Below are 20,908 nucleotides of genomic sequence, written 5' to 3'. Positions count from 1 at the left end.
GAAGACAGCCAGACAAGCTATTAACGCCTCCAGCCAAAGTCCTAGGCTCAAGGTTTAACTTTACTCTGTATTTTCCAATCTGCTGCTTCTGTATGAGAAAGTACATTTTCCACAGGCAAATGAAATAGCTTTCAGAGAAAAATCCCAGTTAATTAACCCCCAATTCACCCCAAAACAAGAGTGAGGGATGAGGAGAACACAAAGTCTGTCTCACTGTCCAGACAACGTGTAGATTTCAATTCCCAGCTTACAACACTGTCCCCACTAGGGGACCTGCCAGGAAAAACAACCCCTAGTATTTTGCAAGTGTTTTACAAGCATTCTTTATTAGTCTATACTGAGATTTCACTACTAATGCCGTCAATTTTTTTTAATTAAAACTAAAACTCTTTATGAGAAATTGTTAAAAAGTATAAGAAATTTGATATACTTGATACTAATGATTACATTCCATTTCATCTCCTTATATACATAAGTATTTCCAAATTTAATAAGGAATTCCATAGTAATGAAGAATTATCCTTTTGCCAAAATATACACATCTCAACCTTGAACTCTTGTCTCCTTGGAGACTAAAAAAAATATTAATCTTATCCCCACAGGATCAGAGATCAAGAGCTTAAAGGTATCTTTGAGGTCATTTAGGCCAACTCTTGGATTTTACAGATGAAGAAACTAAGGCCCAAGGAGGTTAAGAGATTTGATCAGCATCATACAGGAAGTATAAGGGTAACTAGGAGGTCCTGGGGAAAAAGCACAGGGTTTAGAGTGAGGAAGACCTGAATTCAAATCCAGTTTCAAACATTTACTACCTGTGAGACCTGTGAGAACAAGTCCCAGTTAACCTGTTTACCTCAGATTCGTCATCTATAAAGGAAGGATAATAGAAACACCCACCTTCCCAGGGTTGTTGTAAACCATGTAGCTCAGTGCCTGACACATGGTAAGAGTTGCATAAATGTTGGCTGCTATTATTGTTATTACTATTAATATTATATACATCAGAAGTGGAATTTGAACCCAGGCCCTCTAACTCCAAAGCTAATGGTCTTCCCTCAATACTTAAAATGAGAGAAAAACTTCTGGCAAAACTGACTATTCTTCATATGGCAATACCCTGGTGAATAGGAAGCTCCCTGGCCCCATATTCAGGAAATTTGTTGTTTGAGTGCCAACATCTGCCAAATTGGCTTGATAAGCTTGGGTAAATCATGTTCCTCCTTCGGGCCTAAATTTTCTCATTTGTAATATGAAGAGCTTGACCTAGATAAGTTTTCGAGGTCCCTTTCAGCTCCCACATTTGACCAGAAATAGCTAATCTTGATGATTACTCATGATTACAATGATAAATTCATTGCAGAAGAGAGAGACTGGTAGATCTTGTCCTGAAAAATGAGTGGCCGTATTTCTCTGGCACACTAAGAACAAAGACCCTATCACTCCACTCTGATTATTTGATAGACACACAGTTCCTAGGTCTTCTCCTGGAAAGGAGTTCAATCCCTGAGTCATTTATTCTTATAGAGCCAGATTGTATAGATACTTCAATTTGCTGGACATTCGACAAAAGCAATAAGGAAAATTGGAAAGCAACAGCTCATTGTTAGGTAAGGAGAACAGAAACAGTCTCCTACTCCTTCTCCATATTTTAAAAAATAAAATGTCATTATCTTTGGTGACATAAGAAAATTCTTCTCTTAGCAGATGTCACATGATTTCAGAATCTTAACAACCTCTGTTCTATAAGTAACCCATTTCACTACTACTGTCATATGTAATGCATTAATTTCCAACTTCAAAAGCATTTGGCAAAAGCAAAAATGAAAACTGGAAAGGAATAGCTTATTGTTAGATCAGGAAAATAAATACATTTTCCTCTACTTTTTCCATATTAAGAAGAAAATTCCTAATTATAACTATAGTCAGTGATATCAGATAACTTTATCTTAGCTGATGTCATATGATTTATTCTAACAACCTCTGCATAGAAATACTGGCTCAGTCCAGTACGATCCTATGTAATACATTGAGGAATTCCAACTATAAAATCATCTGATGGTTAGGTGACCAACAATATCAAGAATGATGAAACCTGTGGGCAGTTGAGTGGCTCAGTGGATGGAGAGCCAAGCCTAGAGATGGGAGATCCTGGATTCAAATCTGGATTCAAGATACTTCCCAGCTGTTTGACCCTGGACAAGTCATTTAACTCCTATTGCCTAGTCCTTGCCACTCTTCTGCCTTGGGATCAATACCCAGTATTGAGACTAAGTCAGAAAGTAACGATTTAAAAAAATATAAGAATGATGAGATGGAGGGCAGGGACTGTATCTTCTCCAAATTCTCATCCAAGACCCATAAAACCTAGAGTTTAAGACTCAAAACCATCTCACTTTAAAAGCATGGCTCTGGAGGTCCTACAACCTCCTTCTGTCTTCACAGCCAAGTTCTCATCAGTTTACCTTGCCGGTGTACTTGGCAATGTCGGCAGCCACATCCGCTGAGGCCGTGGCGATGGGTAGGTCGGTGCTGAGGGAAGATGACAATGTGCTGGAGGATCCTGAGCTGGTGACCATGGACACCGGCTGGGTACTCGTCACGAGCGTGATGGTGGAGGTCGAGGTGCTCTGGGTGATTTCCTTCTGCTGGACAGCTAGAGGAGGAAAGGATCCCATTACCTCATCGCCCTGCATGGTGGCCTCATTACCAAATAGAAGCTGCAGATGAGAATGCTCAGACTCATTTCCAAACGCTCGGCTAGCCTTTTCTGGATGAAAGCAAACTTTCTAGGACAGGGTTTCTTAACTGTGACTCTTGACCATGAACCAACTTTTTTCATATTTAGTTAACTATGGTTTTGCTATCACTGGCTACCGTTGCAATCCTATGTATCTTATGCTTTTAAAAACATTCAGAGAATGGGTCCATCAGACTGCCAAAGGGGTCCGGTACACAAAAAAATGTTAATAACCCCCGTTCTCTAGGAGCAAAGACTGGCACTCCTTAAATAAGTCCCCATTGCTGCTAGCAATAGAAAAACTGGGAAGATGGTAGAAAGGAAGTTGGAAGCCAAAGATCATGGATAGGGTGCCCCAATCATGATTTCCATTCTGAGTGAGGTTCCCAGCAGTGAAATGGGACCCCTTTGTCTCCTATAACCCCTCTTAACACAGTTCTGAGCCTGTGCCTTCACTCTCTAAAATCTTTCAGCGTCCTTCTTCCTTGGGAGGACTTTGCAGGAGACCCCAGACAGCTCTGCCTCCCTTTCTCCTCCATCCTTGCTCTGGCATCATTTCTTGGGAGTGCGTACATAAAACTGTTAAAATATGCGCCAGAGCCCAAGCCGCATGGAGCCTAAGACAATGTGCTCCTTCTTGGAACGGGATCTGCATTAGCTTATCAGCGCACCAAAAAAAAAAACACAAAAACACAAAAAAAACCACCTCATGCCTAGACTAACAGTGGCAGGTGAATGCCAACCAGGAGCTAGATTTTAAATGGGTTTTTTTTGGTCTCCAACTGACTCTAGACTGGGCCTGGAGAGTTTGGAGGGATGGAGATACGCAAGCAGGACTGACTTTGCTGCTAATTCCGTCATTTTCACAGATGGTTTCCCCAAACAGGCTAACGATGCATTGCTATTAAACCGTCCTTTGCTATCCGCTTTTCACACTATATGAATTCGTCAACAAGGCAAAGGAAATGAAGAATGCTTCTGGCGTAGAATGATCTGAAAACAAATGTGTAATGGGAACTAAAAATAGTAAGGATGCTACTCCTAAAAATAGATGGTGGGATGGAGTTGGGCTCCACTGAGGATGGAGGGAAGGGCAAGATACCTTTCACAGCCTGTCTGGTCTGATATCTTGTCCCTTGGGAGGACTGGGGCTGCTGTTGCTGGCCTTGTTGACTCTGCTGCTGCTGTTGCTGACGCTGGACCTTCTGCATGTGCCATTTCTGAGAAGACGTTTGAAACTTACTTGAAGAATTCCACACGACCCGCTGCACGGCTGGAGCGGTTTCCTTAGGCAGCAGCGGCCTCTGCTTTTTCACGGGGCTCCCGGTGGCCGCGGGGGGAACAGCGATGGCGGGCGTGGCGATGGTGGTGGCGGCTGTGGCGACGCCGGCCGGGGAGGTTTGGGCTGCTGACCGGGTGAGGACCGGGGTTTCAGGGGGAGGATGGCTGCTGCTGGCACTAGAGGGTGGTGGGGCTTTACCTACAGCTAAAGCCACAAGGGAAAAACAGTATTTGACTTTTGCTCAAATGACAGCTTCTGCCAACCAAGAAAATACTCAAGATTATCTCTGCAAAATGGGAAAAAAATTCACATTTGCTTTGAGAACACATTGAGATACCGTGGGTAAACTGTTTTGCAAAACTTATGAAACATGCACCATATAAAACATGTTATTACTGTGAAGAAGAATGATGAATAACACTTAAATATAAGTTAGGTATAATATAAGCTATACTAAATAGATTGGAGGGCATGTTATATAGAATATGTACTGTTAGATATCATCTATGGGCTAGAGTGTAATCTATATTATATACAAGACTATAAGTACATATATAGTCTATATATAATATATATTACATAATATATGATACAAATACATGCTATGTAACAGCATATATTATGTAATATATGATACAAATATAGACTAAACAAAAAGTTGTGATCTAGAATGCTTATAAAAACTCTTTCTGTGACTATTTCATTGGACACTGACAAACCATTCATTTGAGAAAAGTAGCACATGCTACTATTTCCATGAGGAAATCGAGGCCTGGAGAATTTAAATGGGCTTGTTTCCGGCCTCCCAGCTAGGGAGGAAATCCAAGCCTAACGCGATTCCTCGGTCAGTGTTCTGTCCACATCATAATGCTGGATGTGGAACAAAGCATACGACCTTACACGTGGTTGTGTGCGGTTTGTTCCGGGCTCTGGGTTTGACTTGAGTGTGCTCTTACAACAGAGACAGAGACCGAGACGGAAGTGTGTTTTGCATGATACTACATGGATGGCCCAGAGCAAATTGCTGACCCCTCCAAGTGGGGGGAGAGGAGGGAGGAAGGGAGAAGGTTTGAATCTTATAAACTTGGAAAATGTATGTTGAAAAGTATTATTACAGCTAATTGGCAAATTAAAAATATCTCTGAATAAAGTACAAAAAATCAAAAATAATGCTCTTTCACGAAGGGGACCAGAACAAACAAGGTTTGCTGGTGTAGCAGCCACACAAACTCATCCAGCTTTATGAGAGATGGTTTTCCAATTTACTCTTTATTCACAGTAACAGGAATGGACTTTAGATTACCCCCATTTTTTTTTTAAACGCTTCCCTTCTGACTCAGAAATGATATGAAATATTGGTCCCAAGGCAGAAGACTGTTAAGAACTGGGCCTCTGAGATGAAGTGACTTGCCCAGGGTCACACATGTAGAAACCATCTGGAGACAGATTTGAAGCCAGGTCATCTGAACACCAGAACTGGCACTCTAACCAGTGGGCTATCGAGCTGCTCCACAACCAACATTTTTGTTGTGGTTCAGTCATATCTGATCCTTTGTGACCCCACGTGGGGTCTTTGTAGAAAAGAAACTCGAGTGGTTTGCCATTGCCTTCTCCAACTCATTTTACATAAGAGGAAATGGAGGCAAGTAGAGTTAAGGGACTTCCTCAGGGTTCACACAGCTAGTAAGCATCTGAGGCCAGATTTGGAGTCTTTCTGACTCCAGGCCCAATGCTCTATACCCTGCACCACTCAGCTGCCCTCAAACAACACTGAGTCATCCCAAATTATTTCTGAGGCACTGTGGGGAATGTAAAGAGAACTAAAGTGCAGTCCCTGCCATAATGGAGAGGCATACAATGGAAACAGCACTCAATTCTCGAATCAAAGAAGACGAGTTCAAATCCTTCTTCTGATGTTTCCTGCCTGTATCCATTTGGACAAATCCTTTTACATTTCTGTGGTCCCCGTTTCCTAATCTGGAAGATGAGAGGGTTGGGACACCCTTGCCACCTTCCATGTGTGTTTCTTGTATTTGCAGTTATTTGGATTTTGTCTGCCTTTCTCAGCACAGGGCTCACACGTAACAAATGAGTGTTGACTGATGAAGAACTGACTGGATGCCCTCTGGGGCCCCCCTCCAGCTCAGGATCCATCACCTGAAGCTCACCATGCTGCAGAAGGGATAAGACAAAGCCACAAGGCAGGATGGGGAAAGGAAGCCTCCAGGAAGACTGGTCACAGAGCAGCCTTGAATGGGCTCCAAAGGAGCCATGAGCAGAGGGGCAGGGAAGAGCAGCCCAGAATGGCTGGAATACAGAATTAAAGAAGGCCTACAAGGTTGAGAGAAAACTGAGAGCAACACCAAGGAGAAATAGCCAGTGGGTTTAAAAAGGGGTGGCCGTTTGGCTCGTTTGATTTTTAAAGCCCTTACCTTAAGTCATAGTAAGAACTAGGCAATGGGGACTAAGTGACCTGCCCAGGGTCACACAGCTAGAAACTGTCTGTATCCAAATTGGAACCCAGAACCTCCTGTCTCCAGGCCTGTCTCTCAATCCACTGAGCTAACCAGCTGCCTCCTTTTGACTTATTTTAAAGAAGAAATAGGTTGTAATTGTGGCTGACAGGATCAGAGCTGGAAGAGAACATCAAGTCCAACTCCTTTTAGTTTACAGATGGAGAAACTATGTTCCAGAGGGCAAACAGAAGTGAGTCTTACTTTAAGAAAAGCAATATCCTCAAAAGAAAAGCTGTTTATACACAAGAGAGTTAGAACTCGCCATCAGCTTCCCTTCTGACCCTCCAGGATATGAGGCACCTGCTGGTGTCCAGAACAGAGAGAGTTTGACCAATTACATCAAGGCAGGGAAAGAAGAATCAGATTTATAAACAGAGCAGTTGGTTAAGAATCACAGCTCTGGGGGCAGCTGGGTAGCTCAGTGGATTGAGAGCCAGGTCTAGAGACGGGATTTCCTGGGTTCAAATCTGGCCTCAGACACTTCCCAGCTGTGTGACCCTGGGCAAGTCACTGAACCCCCATTGCCTAGCCCTTACCACTCTTCTGCCTTGGAGCCAATACACAGTACTGACTCCAAGATGGAAGGTAAGGGTTTAAAAAAAAAAAATCACAGCTCTTCAGAGCAGCTGGGTGGCTCAGTGGATAGAGCAGGTAGGAGGTCCTGAACTCAACTCTGGCCCCAGAGGCCAGATTTGAACCTAGGACCTCTTGTCTCTAGGCCTGGCTCTCAATCCACTGAGCAACCTAGCTGCCCCCTAATCAGAACTCTTAAATGACAATTTTACTCCTAAGAAATGGGTTTAGGGCCCCTGAAAACAACTGCAGGGTTCTGAGATTATGTATATAATTACTCTTTTATTTTTTAAAAGCCAGTAATTTCCCATTAGTACTATGAATCAGCTAAATACCAAAATTGCATATTCAAGATACAATATAATAAACTTTGATATCTGCAATGCAATGAGGCTAATAATAATAATAATAAGGTCTAAAACAATTGTGAGGTTAGAAATAAGCAATACTGAAAAAACTGAATCGGTGGACCCTCAGGCCACCACAAAGCCCAAATTCATGTACTTCTTTAGAAACTCTGAAATGAGATTTCCCAAAAGAACAAAATGTGTGATTAAAACATTAAGACACTAAATTACTTAATAAAAAATATGTTCATCCTTCCTAAGTTTATATTGCCCTCATAAAAACATTAATATAATTACATCCAGAGAAGATTTCAGTAAGCTAAATGTTTCTGGGAAGCCAAGGAGGATGAATGGGAGCAAATTGCCTGTTTTGACTTCTGGGATAAAATGTTCTCCCCCTGTGGTTTGGCTCCCAAACTGTCTGGATAACCACCATTAGGGAGGCAGGCCAAGCACACTTTGAAACCCCGGGGGCTCTAAAGGTGCACTCACCCCTCTCTCTCCCTTCACTAGCAGCCCAGTCCTACTATCTCCAGCCAGAACCTTCCTGCTGTTGACCCCAAAGGGTTCCAAAGGTTATGCTCTGCCCCCTACGCAATCTCTCAGAAACCATGGTGTTTAGTATCCAGGCTCACTCCAAACATGGTACTATTCCCTTTCTTCCCTCTCTTCAAAGGGCCAAGAAAAGGTAAATCCACAGATGGAGTAACTAGCATATAAAAATTTCTCTAATCACTTTTGCATTCTCCAAATTGCAATCTTAAAATTATATTCTTTGTCTTGGAAAACAAAGAGCCTTTAAAAAAAGATTGGCCCACCCACACAAAAGGTCTGTTTAAATAATAACTAGTTATCTTCCGTCAACCTGTACTTGTCAATCCTAAAGCTATCCTTAGCCAAGCCCACATGACATGCTTTATATAAGGGTAACTTCCACTGCCCAATGGAGAAAATGAAAAAAAGAAAAGAAAAAAGATTCAGTCAAGACCTTTGGCATACATGAACCTGCCTTATCCAAAAATAATCACGTTAGTAGTCTATGGCCCCAGTCATCTTATATATGAAAGGCAAGCATCTGGGGAAAATAATTCTCTGGTACATTAAATCATTAAGTAGGAGGGCATTTGCCTAATGACATTCTCAAAGCTTTTTGGTGTCAGGGACTTTATATTCTTAAAAAATTACTAAAGATTCTTCCCCCAAAAGAACTTTTTATTTGAGATATCTATCAATATTTAGATGCATCTGAAATCAAAACATTATTATTATGAAAAGAATTTGAAACTATGGACCCACTGAGAAGGTGTCAGAGACTCTACTTTTAGAACCACAGCCTAGATGATCAAGCCAATTCAAGGCCCTGAAGTCTATGAACTAGTGCCTTAAGAAAAGAAAGAAGGCTGTGTGACCCTGGGCAAGTCACTTAAGTCCAATTGTCTGACCCTTACCACTCCTCTGCCTCGGAACCAATACATCTTACTAATTTTAAGATGAATTGGAAGGGAAGAAAGGAAAAAGTGGATCACAGATTTTCCTTCTCATTATGATCTCTTGATCAATAGCTATAAAAAATAATTTACTCCACTGGGGCTCATGTATACCCACTAAATCAGAGTTAAAAGTGTCAAAAGTACAACCTAGATTTTGAAAGAATAATCATCAAAAAAAAATTATTGAAAAAAGATTACTTCTAAAAATAGCAGAATTTAGGGCAGCCCAGTGGATAGAGTGCCAGGCCTAGAATCAAGACGACCTGGGTTTAAATCTGGCCTCAAACATTTCCTACCTATGTGACCAGAGGCAAGTCACTTGACCCCAATTGCCTACCCCCGATACACTTTGTCTAAGAACTGATACTAAAACAGAAGGTGAGAGTTTTGAAAACAAATAAAAATAGAAAAACCTTATAAAATGACAGGGCCCCCCACCAAAAAAAAAAAAAAAGAGTAAGACTACACTATGATAGTCATAGAATCATAGAAGGGGTCTAAGAAGTCATCTAATCCATCTTCCAAATTTTATAAGAAGCATTCTCTTTGGGGCCTTTTACAACATAAGAGAAGGGACTTTATGGGATGGAAAGTGTGTAATTGGAAATCTTGTGCCTTTGAACTACATTTCCCAGGAGCCCACTGACTTCCTGTTGTTACATGCTGACAGAGACTGACTGATAAATTTGGTGGAGTTCCTGGTCTTGCTCTCTTTGCTTCCTGTCGATGACTGTGAAGGAGCAGAGTTTTTTGAATTGGTAAATTAGCCATGGCATGTGGTCTTATTGTTACCTTTTTATTTTGTTACTTCTATTGATTATTAATAAATCTTATAAAATATAATATTTTAATTATTGTAGATCAATTTTAATTTTTACAAAAGAGCACCTGTCCTGGGGTCAATCTGAAGGTCTAGGTTTGATAAGTAAATATTTCTCCAGTGCTGTAGGTCTCTCACTCCTGTCCAGTGCTATCCAATGCCCCAAGATTATAATTCATGGAAAAAAAAAACACTTCTCTTTAAAAAAAAAAACTAATGAAAAAAACCTTAGCTTCCATCTTAGAATCAATACTGTGTATTGGCTCCAAGGCAAAAGAGTGGTAAGGGCTAAGCAATGAGGGTTAAGTGACTTTCCCAGGGTCACCCAGCTAGGAAATGTCTGAGGCCATATTTGAACCCATGACCTCCTGTCTCTGGGCCTGGCTCTCAATCCACTGAACCACCCAGATTCCCCCGCCCCCCCAAAAAAAACTTCCTAACCAGAAAATAACTTGTTTTTCTTGTCACCTTTTGAGGGGTGAAGAAGAGGTGGGGCCTCCTTGGAATTAAAAGTAAAGAACCTCGACTGTCAATTGCGGCTCTGCAATTCCATATAAAAGTGTGGCTCAGTCATGTAGCAGTTAAGTGACTGGCCTACAGTCACAGAGTCAGCATGTGTTAGAGGTAACTTAAACCCAGGGCTTCCTCTGAGGTCAGCTTTCCATAGACTAAGGAATGCAAATATTTTGAGTCATTTTCTTGGAATGACTGGTAAAAGAAAGCTCCTCTCCAACCCAGTACAATAAAAATGAGCCCGATTAGTCCCACCACTAGTGGCAACATCCCTGCTCCCAATCCCCTCGCCATTCATAGATAGGCACACAAGATGAGGGGAAGGATGTCCTGACCAAAAGTTGGCCTACCAGTCCCCTGCCACTCTCCTTCCCTTCCCAGACCCGCGTCCCACACTATTTACTGGCCGCAATGGCTCGGAGCTCCTCTTCTCCCTTCAGGCACAGAGCAAGGCCAAGGGGAAGGCTTCGTCATGGTGAAAGAGTCTGACTTAATTTACAAGAGGGAGGAAATCATCTCTGTCCCATCTCTACCATCCCTCAGAGTCGTTCTGGAACGCAACGGAGATAAGGCACCGAGAGCAGAACTGCGATTTCACGGAATGAGGGCTCTCCCAGAAGAGAAAACGTCCTCTGCCAGTCAGGCCACAGATTGGCTTAGCTTGAAAATGTAGTTTCTCTCTCCATCTTAGGTATGTTTATTTATTGTGATAAACATTTCCCAATGACATGTAATGGTGTTTCATTTGGGAGTATGCTGGATACTGCCAGGCCAGAGCACTGTTAAGTCAAGTGACTTTGTGGCATCCCACACATATCCCCACACACGCAGTCGTTCTGTCTCTGAATCCAATCTCTTCACTGTGAAATGTTGCTTCAAGGAAAACGTTATGGTATAAATTCTATAAACATTAGGCCTTGTCATTGTCATTGGAGAGGGTGGCGGCAGTGCTGGTCAACGTTAGGTGCTGTTTATATGAGAGATGATGGGGGAGGGGTGCTACTGGTGGTGTATAAATGTTGGGTGCTGGTAGTGACAGTATTGGTGGTGAGGAGTGTTTATCATCCTGGGTATTCACCAGCACCGTCTAGTTACCCAAAACCTCCTCACAAATACTCTAGAATGGCAACAGCTGAACTTCATTTTACCAAACTCTTATCTATCCTACCAAAGCCCAGAGCAGTCTTTTTTAACAGGCCTTTTCACATTCTACTGTCCCAAGATTTACTCAATTAGTGGGATTTCCTTCCAAGGGAGTTAAGTCTCAATTGCCTTACAAAAAATAAAGAAGGGGTGTGGCCTAGTGGAAAGAGTGATCGATATGGAGTCAGAGACTACAGCTTACATTTGTGTGTTCTGAGGCAAATCACTGGCCCTCTCTGGACCACACCTCTGAAAAAAAGATACTGAACCGAATGATATCTGGGGTTCGGTTTCCACGTGAGACAGTCTATGTTCTAATCCAAGAGTTCCCAAACTTTCTGGTTTCAGGACTTCTATGCCTCTTAAATATTACTGGTGTCCTCAGTAATACTGCCCTCATACCAAGGATCTATTATTTGAGTTTTATCTATGGATATCTGCCCTAATCAAAATGAAAATGCATGAGTATTTTGAAGAAAATAGTTCTGACTGTACATATTCCTTGAAAGGTTCTTGAGGACCTCCCAGGAGTTCCAGGCCCACACTTTGTTCTAATCTAAAGCCACTTAGCTTATTTACAACCCAATCTCTACATTGTGTCTGAGAATAGATAGTTGGATAGATATAGATAAATCAGTTATTAAGCACTTACTGTGTGTCAGGGATATAGTTATAAGATTTATATCAATATCAATAACTCCAAGTATTAATTTTATAAAGTTTATTAATTATGACTTGAAGAAAGAGGAATAAAAATGGAAAAAAGTATAAGAACCCAATTATGGGTTACACAAAAATAAGACCACGTGAGTAAGTTCTCCTGCCTGGCCCAAAAGCCACCTTCTGCAGCAGACATTACAGGAAGAGAAAGAAAGGGGGTGGAGCTACACAAAATTTACACTCTCCCATGTAACTTGAGAAGGAACATGGAAAGCTGGGATTTAGAGTCCTGGGGAGCAAATCCTAATTACACACTGTCAAGGGTAAAACAAATTGTTATTAAAAGTTACCAAATTTTGATGAAAAGATTCCAAAATGCCACCCAATGTGAAAGCCTCCTAACTGGTCTACCAATTTCCAGTCTCTCCCCAATTATCATGGACTAATGCCACGTATGGAGAAGTAGGAGAACAAGTTATGCAGTGACTACAAGAATAGAAAGGAAAACCACCTTGAGAAGCATAAGAATCAGCAACCAATCACAACTTATAAGGCAGCTTTGGGCTTCTCAACAGAGAAAAGTGAAGGCTTATATTTCCAACCACCAACAATGGGCAAATATGGCATACCTGTGTAAAGGTATCTGTTACAAGGGAGAGCTATCACTTTTTGAAGGAGGAGACGAAGAAGAAGATATCATGACAACCCATAAAGAAAGAAGAAAAGGGAAGAAAAATGAAACATTTTTCAAATACAAGAAAAAAAGTTCAGAAGAAAACAGGGAAGCTGTTGAGTCGTAAATAGTTTTAAACTGCAATAAGACTATTGGAACGCCCAAACTTTTTTAAATGTGTGCTATATGCAAATACTGATGGCTGCCTATACAGTAATCCTCTTTTTCTTTTCTCTGTATGTGGAAATGTTCGTATTTGTTAATGTTTCTCAGGTCAATAATTTTTAAGAGGATAAAGATGAAATGGACAAAGATGCTAAAAATTCCAAACAGCAAGAGAATCCTTAACCTATTTAAATACAAGCATGGGAGAATGACGGGAAAACAACACAAGTAAGGACACGAGACCAATTTCATGCCCTTAATACTTTACCACTAAGGGAATGCACTTTGATTAGGGACCATGGTTAAAGAACAGACAGAAACAATTAAAATGCTGCTAAGGGACAAATTTATTTGAGATCAGAACAAAATTTGTAGATAACTGGTGACCTCTACAGCAGGGTAGACGTAGTCTCAAGAATGAAGGAACCTAGACTTTAGGCCTAGTTCGGTCTTGTTCAATGAGCCCATCTTTAAAATGAGGAAATTTGGAAAGTCCCTTCTAGCTCTACAATTTAAGTCACTCTATGACTAGTTGTGTGACTTTAGGCAAAATAACAACTCTGAGCCTCTACAAAATAAAGCTAACAGCTGCCTTTCCTACTTCACAAAACATTAATGAAGATGAAAACAGATAATTCTACCCTAAAACATCTCCAGTATATGACTATGTCTCCACTAATATAGCTTCTACCCAGGTTCTAACATGACCTAGAGGAGTTTAACAGTCTCCTAATTGGTCTCCTGGTGTCCAGTCTCTCCCCATTCTATCCATTCTCGACATAGCTATCAAATTTATATTCTTAAAACATCAACAAGGTTGCTACTCCACTCAAAAATATTCAGTAGCTTCCCATGGCTTCTGAGATAAAATACAACAAACTTAGCCTGGCTTGAGTCCAGAAAATAGTTCTAAAGTAACCTTGCTATTCTAATGTCATATTACACCCCTTGCAGTCTGGGTTTTGGTCAATCTGGCCTAATAACTATTTCTATCTACATAACATACCTTATCTTGTGTCCATTCCTATATTTAAGTAGTCCCCTCAATTTTTTAATGAATTCCCCTCTTCACCTCTCTTATTTATTTCTTCTATATTTACTTATTTCTAAAACTAAGACATCTTCCTACTCATTTACTCTCTGAACTAAGAGTGGCTTTCAATATCTTTACTGTGCTGCCCTGCCCCACTTAGGGATAAGCTACCCCACCCACCCAAGTCCCATTCACTGACTGGAATATCTGTAGCCATGGTCACCATTTTGTGAAGAGCCTGTAGCCACAGTGTTTTATTTCACCTCCTGCTCTACCTCTCTATGTGGATTTCATCTTTCCCAGTAGAACGTGAAACACTTGAAAAGAGAGGCCATTTTGTTTAATAAATGATCTCTTGGCAATCATAAGTATCTCTCCATCTATATCTCTGTCTCTAGGAAAAAAATTATTTCATTGAAGAAAAGGAAACAAGCATTTATTAAGCTGCTGATATATGCCAGGCACTGTATTAAGCACTTTATAAATACCAGTTCATTTGATCCTCATAACACCCTATGAGGAACGTACTAATACTAATGTCCTTTTACAGTTGAGGAAACTGAGGCAGTTGAAGGTTAAACAATTTGCCCCGTAGTCCCATAGCTAATGTCTGAGGCTGGACGTGAACTAGGATCTTCCTGATTCCAGAGTCAACGCTCTTCCACTGTACCACCATGCTGAGGGAAGGCAATTCATCTTTATGTATTCCAAGCACCTAAGGCACAATACCTTAAACAGAGTTAAAGTGTTTACCAAATGTCTGATGAATCAAACTGAATTAACCCCAGGGATAGCATGGTGGCAAGAAAATAAGTGAGACTATTCTGAACCCCATAGAACTTACCTTCTTGCTTAGCAGGTGGTTCTTTGGACTCCTTCTTGCTTTTTCGTCCTTCTCGCCCAGAGTGATCTTCACCAAGATCTATGACAAGTTCACTCTCTGAATCAGAGTCCAGACCTAAATGTACCGTAGGTGAATCTGTCTCATCTTTGCCTTTAATTTTCTCTTTCACAGGATGGGGCAAAGTCTTTACTTTTTCTGGAAAATCCTTCTCAGAATCTGTAGTGGATTTTTCTTTGACCAGAGGGTCTGATTTTTCAGTGGGGGGTGATGTGCTTTTTAAATCTTCTTTGATTTCCACTGGAGTGGGAGGTTTGGGCTTTTTTTTCAAGGCAGCGGAATCTTTATCTGTCCGGCTACTTTCCTTGTCTTCCGCCTCCTCCTGTTCAATTTTTGTTTTCTGCTCATCATCACTGATATACTCACTGTCACTCGTGTCCGATTTCTCTGAATCTTCTGAATCACTGTGCTCTACTGCTGTATAAACATCTTCTGAGATCTCATTTATTCCTAAATGAGGAGAAAAAAATCAGTAAGTACTGCATTCATTAACCAAAAGAAGGACCCCTCACTGCTACAATGACCACACAAACACTTTTCAAGGTCAAACATCACAAGGAAAATTCTTTTTATGGATTTTGGGGGTTTGTTTTTCTTGCCTTTTTGAGTGGCAAAGAATATGGATTCTTGTTATGGATAGGCAGCATGATGTGATAAGAATAGTAGCCTCAAGTCTTGGGTTTAAGTTATAGCATCCCAGTATTTTAGAGCTGAAAGGTGCCTTATCTTGGCAGAACTACCCCAACCCATACCTGAAAGAAACTGTTGGTTTCAGAAAAACCTGGGAAGACTTATATGAACTGATGCAAAGTTAAGTAAACGGAACCAAGCAAACAATTTATATAGTAACAATACTATAAAGAGAAACAATTTCAGAAGACTTAGGAATTAGGAATTTCTGATCAACACAATGACCAACCATAATTATAAAGGACTCATGATGAAATATGCTTCCAGAGAGAGAAATGACATCCCAGAGGAAAGATTGAAGCATTTGTTCTTCTCTTTCTTTTTTCCTTTTTGGATATGGTCAATGTAAAACTTTATCTTGTATGGCTATACATATCTGTAATGTGTTTTGTTTTTCTTGCCTTCTTGAGCAAGTAAGGAGAAGGAGGAATAGAGGGAATTCAGAAGTGAAAATAAAACAAAACTCAATTTTAAAAGAAAAAATACCCACCAAAACATACTTAAAAAGTGATCATTCTAGATACTGATTCTTTGAAGGTCTTCAAAAAGGTCTTCATGAACTTGCAAGGCATCCATTCCACTCTTAGATAATTCATTCTAATAAACTCAAAGTGTTTCCTAATATCAAACTCTTAAGTGATCTCTACAATGTCTATCCATAAGTCTTGATAAGCCTCTGTGATAAAACAAAATCTTATCTCCCTTCCACATTAGAGTCCCTCAATATTTATGGCCATTTGAGTCTTCTCCAAACTAAAAAGGCCAATATCCTCAACCAATCTTTATGTGGCACAGACTCAAGACTGTATATCATCCTGGTGGGACACCTACCATAATATCCAGCCTATCAACTTTACCACTTATAAGGCAGGAAAAGTTGAACAATTCTCTTCCTTTCTCTAAACTTGGTTTCTTTGTGAGCAAAATGGAATACAAGCACTACCCACTTTACCATAGATATAGCATTGGAGTCTAGAGTCAGGAACTCATTTTCCTGAATTCAAATCTGCCCTTAAGTCACCTACTAGCCGTCTGACCCTAGGGAAGTTGCTTAACCCTGTTGGTCTCCATTTCTGACTCTAGAAAAATGAGCTAGAGAAAGAAATGGCAAAACCCTCCAATTTCCTTGTCAAGAAAACCCAAAATGAGGTCATGAAGAGTCAGACACAATTAAAACACAACTGAACAGTAGCATATATAGGTACTAATGACTTTATATTTATTCTGTATCTATATTTATATCCCTGTTATCTATTCTGTTAGGATGTAAGCCCATTTGCAAGGAGGAATTGGTTCATTTTTTCTACTTATATTCTCAGTGCTGAGAAGACTGTAGGTGTTTAATACTTGATGACTTACTGATCTAGTCCAATTGACTACCAATACCATTCAGACAAGGAAATGGAAGCCCAGTGGGCCAAATTGTCCAGGGTCATGCAGAGCACAGGGGGTAGTAGGGCTGGAGCCTGAACCCAGATGCTCTTAATTTCAACTACTAAATAAAAATTCAAAAGATGTCAAGATTAGGACTGGAAGGGATTTTGGAAGCAATCTAGTTTAATCTCCTCCCTGCCCACTTTACAGATTAAGACACTAAAGCTCATAGACATGAAGTGTCTTGCCCATGGCCAGAGAACTGGAATCCAGGTCATCCCCATTCCACAGCCAGTACTCTATCCACTACCCTACACTACCCAACAAATTGCTCATTTGTTGAACTACAGTAGAAAAATACTCGGGCCTAGAAAAATACTTTAGGGTCTATTAAACAGAATAGACTGCAGGCAGAGAACTGAGCAATAGGATGGTATTCAATGACAAAATACATATTGTTGCTAGGACAATGGCAGAGAAAAGTCTGAATTGACAAGGTTTTACAAAGAAAAACAATTTCCCTAGAAGAAAGCTTCCTATGTGTATTAAGTTGCCTGCCTGGTAAAAAATAATCTACCAATGGCTTAAATCACATTATCTTCCTGTATAATTATTAACCAATGACTTGTAAATAATTGACAACAGAGGAAATCCACTTGAGTCTAGCTGAGACTGAAAACCTAACCACTGGCTTGTAAGAAAAGTAGACTTCACACTATAGCACATTTTTTTCCTTTTTTATTTTTATTTTTAAACAAACTCTTACTTCCCAACTTAGAATCAAAACCAAGTATTGCTTCCAAGGCAGAAGAGCATTAAAGGCTAGGTAAATTGGGGTTAAATGATTTGCCCAGGGTCACAAAGCTAGGAAGTATCTGAGGAAACATTAGAACCCAAGACCTCCCATCTCTGGGGCTGTTCCTTAACGACTACATTTTATATCCAGTCATTCAAATCAGTTATGAATCAGTTTATTTAGACTATAAATATATTCCTCCATCATGTCCACAATGCTAGCATGAGAGACTTTGTTCAATACTTTGCTTGAGGCCTCTAGGTATATATCATAACCACATTTCTCTAATCTGCCAGTCTAGTAAACCTTTTAAAAAAGAAAAAGAAATCAAGTTTGTCACAACTTTTTTTTTTCTAATCTTACTTTCGGTCTTAATAAGTATCAATTCTGAGGCAGAAAAGTGGTAAGGGTTAGGCTGGGGATTAAGTGACTTGCCCAGGGTCATATAGCTAAGAAGTATCTGAGGCTACATTTGAACCCAAGACCTTCTTTCTCCTAGCTTTGAACCCCCTCAGCCAAATAACTAGCACCCCTACTGCCCATTTTGATCCATGCTCAGAACATACCTAATTGTGCTTTGCAACTCTCTATGGTCTTGTCAAGGTTAAGCTGGAACCGGCTTCGAATTTGTCTTTTGGGTGAAATGAGGGGCACAGGGGCAGCCTGCTGCTGAACAGATTCACTCAATTCTTTCAGGTCCATATCCACCTTGCTCCGATCTGAAAAGAAATTTTATTATATCATCATTTAACACTTTGCAATATCACCATCAATATTCAGGAACAAAGGTGCCAATTAAAGAACTCCAATCGGAGAATTAGAGAAATAGAAAGTATATTTCACATTTGTTCCATATTTCTCAAAGACAAGCAAAACTATCAAGAGATAAACCTATTTTGGGTGCTTAACAAATTTAAACAAATCTTCCCAAATCTCTGAAAAACAATATTTATTAAGCATCTTTTATATGCCAAGCCCTGTGCTTAATATTTTACAACTATTATCTCACTTGATCCTCACAACCATACTTGGAGGTAGGTACTGCTATAATTATCCTCATGTGGCAGATGAGGAAACTGAAATTAATTCACTTGTCCATGGTCACACAGCTAATATTTAGGATGGTTCTGAACTCAGCTCCTCCTGACTCCAGGTGCAGCATTCTTGTCAACTATGCCACCTAATTTCCTCCAGATTAAGAATCCCTGCTTTATTTTTAACTCCTGAGTTTTACAAATAAAGAAACTGAGTCATGAATTTCAAATGAGCTCTCCAAGGCCAAAGTGACCCACGCCTTGATCTCCAGTCTGCTGGTCCAACATTCTTGTTCTGAATCAAGTCACCACCCTCTTAATCCAATTCCCCAAGATTCTCCAACATGTTGTAAAAGCAGCTGTAAAAAAAAAAGATTTAGAAAGACTCTAGCTGGGCCTGTAAAAGACTTCCACAAGACTTTCCTGAAACCAAACCAAAAGACCCCAGTATCACTCCTACCTTCATCTAATCCCCAGAAGAACTCTCCATGTCCCCAAACCAAAGCCCTCAAAGAAGAGAGCTGATCATTTAATCCTTTCCTCCCTATCATCCCCCACTTCCCTCCAAAAAAGACTGGTTGGAAGCTTGATGAATAGTCTTGGATCAAGTATCCAAAACTAGGTTTAAACACTAATTGTGCAGCCTAGCCTAGGGCAAAGTATCTTTTTTAAAATAAGAATTGGACCAAATATTCTTCAGCTTGCTGTGATTCAGATTCCTGTGGCAACCTTGTAAAACCCATGACCTCCTCTCAGAAAAAGATACTACCTACATGGCTAATAGAAAATTTCCATTACACATTAATTTTTTTCCCCATCCATACTGAGATCCCACCTCCACCCCCCACCCACCCCCCCCACACACACGCATGCCCCAGGCCCAGAATGGTCCTTAAAGCCCCATGTATCTCTGGAATTTTATAATCTAAGTTCTCCTCCAGCTCTGCTATCTGATGGTCTAGCACCTGTTCAGCTTGGTCAGGGACGTGAACATTTAAGAGAGCTTTTAGGCCCGGCAGGACAATGGGGAAGAAACCTCTTTTTAATACCAGGGCTGAAGCTTAGCCCAGGTGCCTCTGTTTCCCCCCATCACCCACACTCAGCACCCTCCTTTTGCACCCTCGATCCATGTGTGACATTTCCTAACTGCTGCCTTATTCAAGAACACTCCTAGCTCTGCTGCTGCTTCCCCTCAAACAACCTGCGACCTGCTCCAACCAATCTATGGTTCACCATAAGCGCTTCAGACCAACAAAATCTGTCCCCTGGCAGGCACCCTCTCGGCCTGTAGCCCGCTGACCTATTTCTTCCTAAGACATTACAAGTCTCCTGGAAACCTTTCCAGCTTTAAGGACCTAACTTTTCTAACTCTCCATTACTACTAGTCCCAGGATCCTAGAGAAGATGGAAGGGCCCTTAAACAGTTATCAAGTCCAAGGCAGCTGGGTGGCTCAGGGGATAGAGAGCCAGGCCTAGCGACAGGAGATCTTGAATTTAAATCTGGCCTCAGACACTTCCTAGATGTGTGATCCTGAACAAGTCACTTAACCTCCATTGCCAAGCCCTTAATGCTCTCCTGACTTGGAATTAATACAGAGAATTAATTATAAGATGGCAGGTAAGAGTTTAAAGAAAAAAAAATCAAATCCAATACCTTCATTGTACAGATGAGGAAAATAAAGCCCAAAGAAGTTAATAATTTGCAGGGGCAGGGGTTCTAACTCCCATTCCAACACTCTTATTGCACCACTCAAGTGTTTGTTATGAGACTAAAAGAAGATGAGCTATGATGATAATCTCATCGTGTCGTCTTTCTTTCCTAACTCAAAATTCACTGTACATTTCAATAAAAAAAATATTTTAAACAATAGGAAATTCAATAGTTTTAAATTGGCAAAGGCTATTTGCTATAGAGCATTCATCGGCAATATTAACCTCTATTTTAGGAGTGAACTATTGATTTAAATCTAAAATACAAAAAATACAGAAAAAGAATGAAATGTTTTTTTTAACCCTTACCTTCCCTCTTGGAGTCAATACTGTGGATTGGCTCCAAGGCAGAAGAGAGGTAAGGGCTAGGAAATGGGGTTCAAGTGACTTGCCCAGGGTCACACAGCTGGGAAGTGTCTGAGGCCAAATTTGAACCTAAGACCTCCTGTCT

The 20,908-nt window shown here is 40.6% G+C and overlaps 1 protein-coding gene across 25 annotated transcripts in view; it reads right to left on the bottom strand.

Moving 5' to 3' along the window:
* Window positions 1-20,908, bottom strand: part of ZMYND8 (zinc finger MYND-type containing 8) — a 133,419-nt gene that overhangs the window by 16,288 nt on the left and 96,223 nt on the right. For 20 of the 25 annotated variants that reach the window (XM_056812994.1, XM_007475779.3, XM_016424921.2 and 17 more), the window contains 4 exons: window positions 18,280-18,432; window positions 14,797-15,303; window positions 3,840-4,223; window positions 2,463-2,653 (listed from right to left, as the gene is read on the bottom strand). In XM_056812994.1, coding sequence (XP_056668972.1) covers window positions 2,463-2,653; window positions 3,840-4,223; window positions 14,797-15,303; window positions 18,280-18,432 — 1,235 coding nt within the window. The remainder of the gene's footprint in view (window positions 1-2,462; window positions 2,654-3,839; window positions 4,224-14,796; window positions 15,304-18,279; window positions 18,433-20,908) is intronic. The other 5 variants (XM_056813000.1, XM_056813005.1, XM_016424937.2 and 2 more) reach the window with 1 other exon arrangement.

The sequence above is a fragment of the Monodelphis domestica genome, chromosome 1, assembly GCF_027887165.1.
Source record: "Monodelphis domestica isolate mMonDom1 chromosome 1, mMonDom1.pri, whole genome shotgun sequence".
In the NCBI taxonomy this organism is placed as follows: Eukaryota; Metazoa; Chordata; class Mammalia; order Didelphimorphia; family Didelphidae; genus Monodelphis; species Monodelphis domestica.
This window is presented reverse-complemented; position numbering and strand designations above follow the sequence as displayed.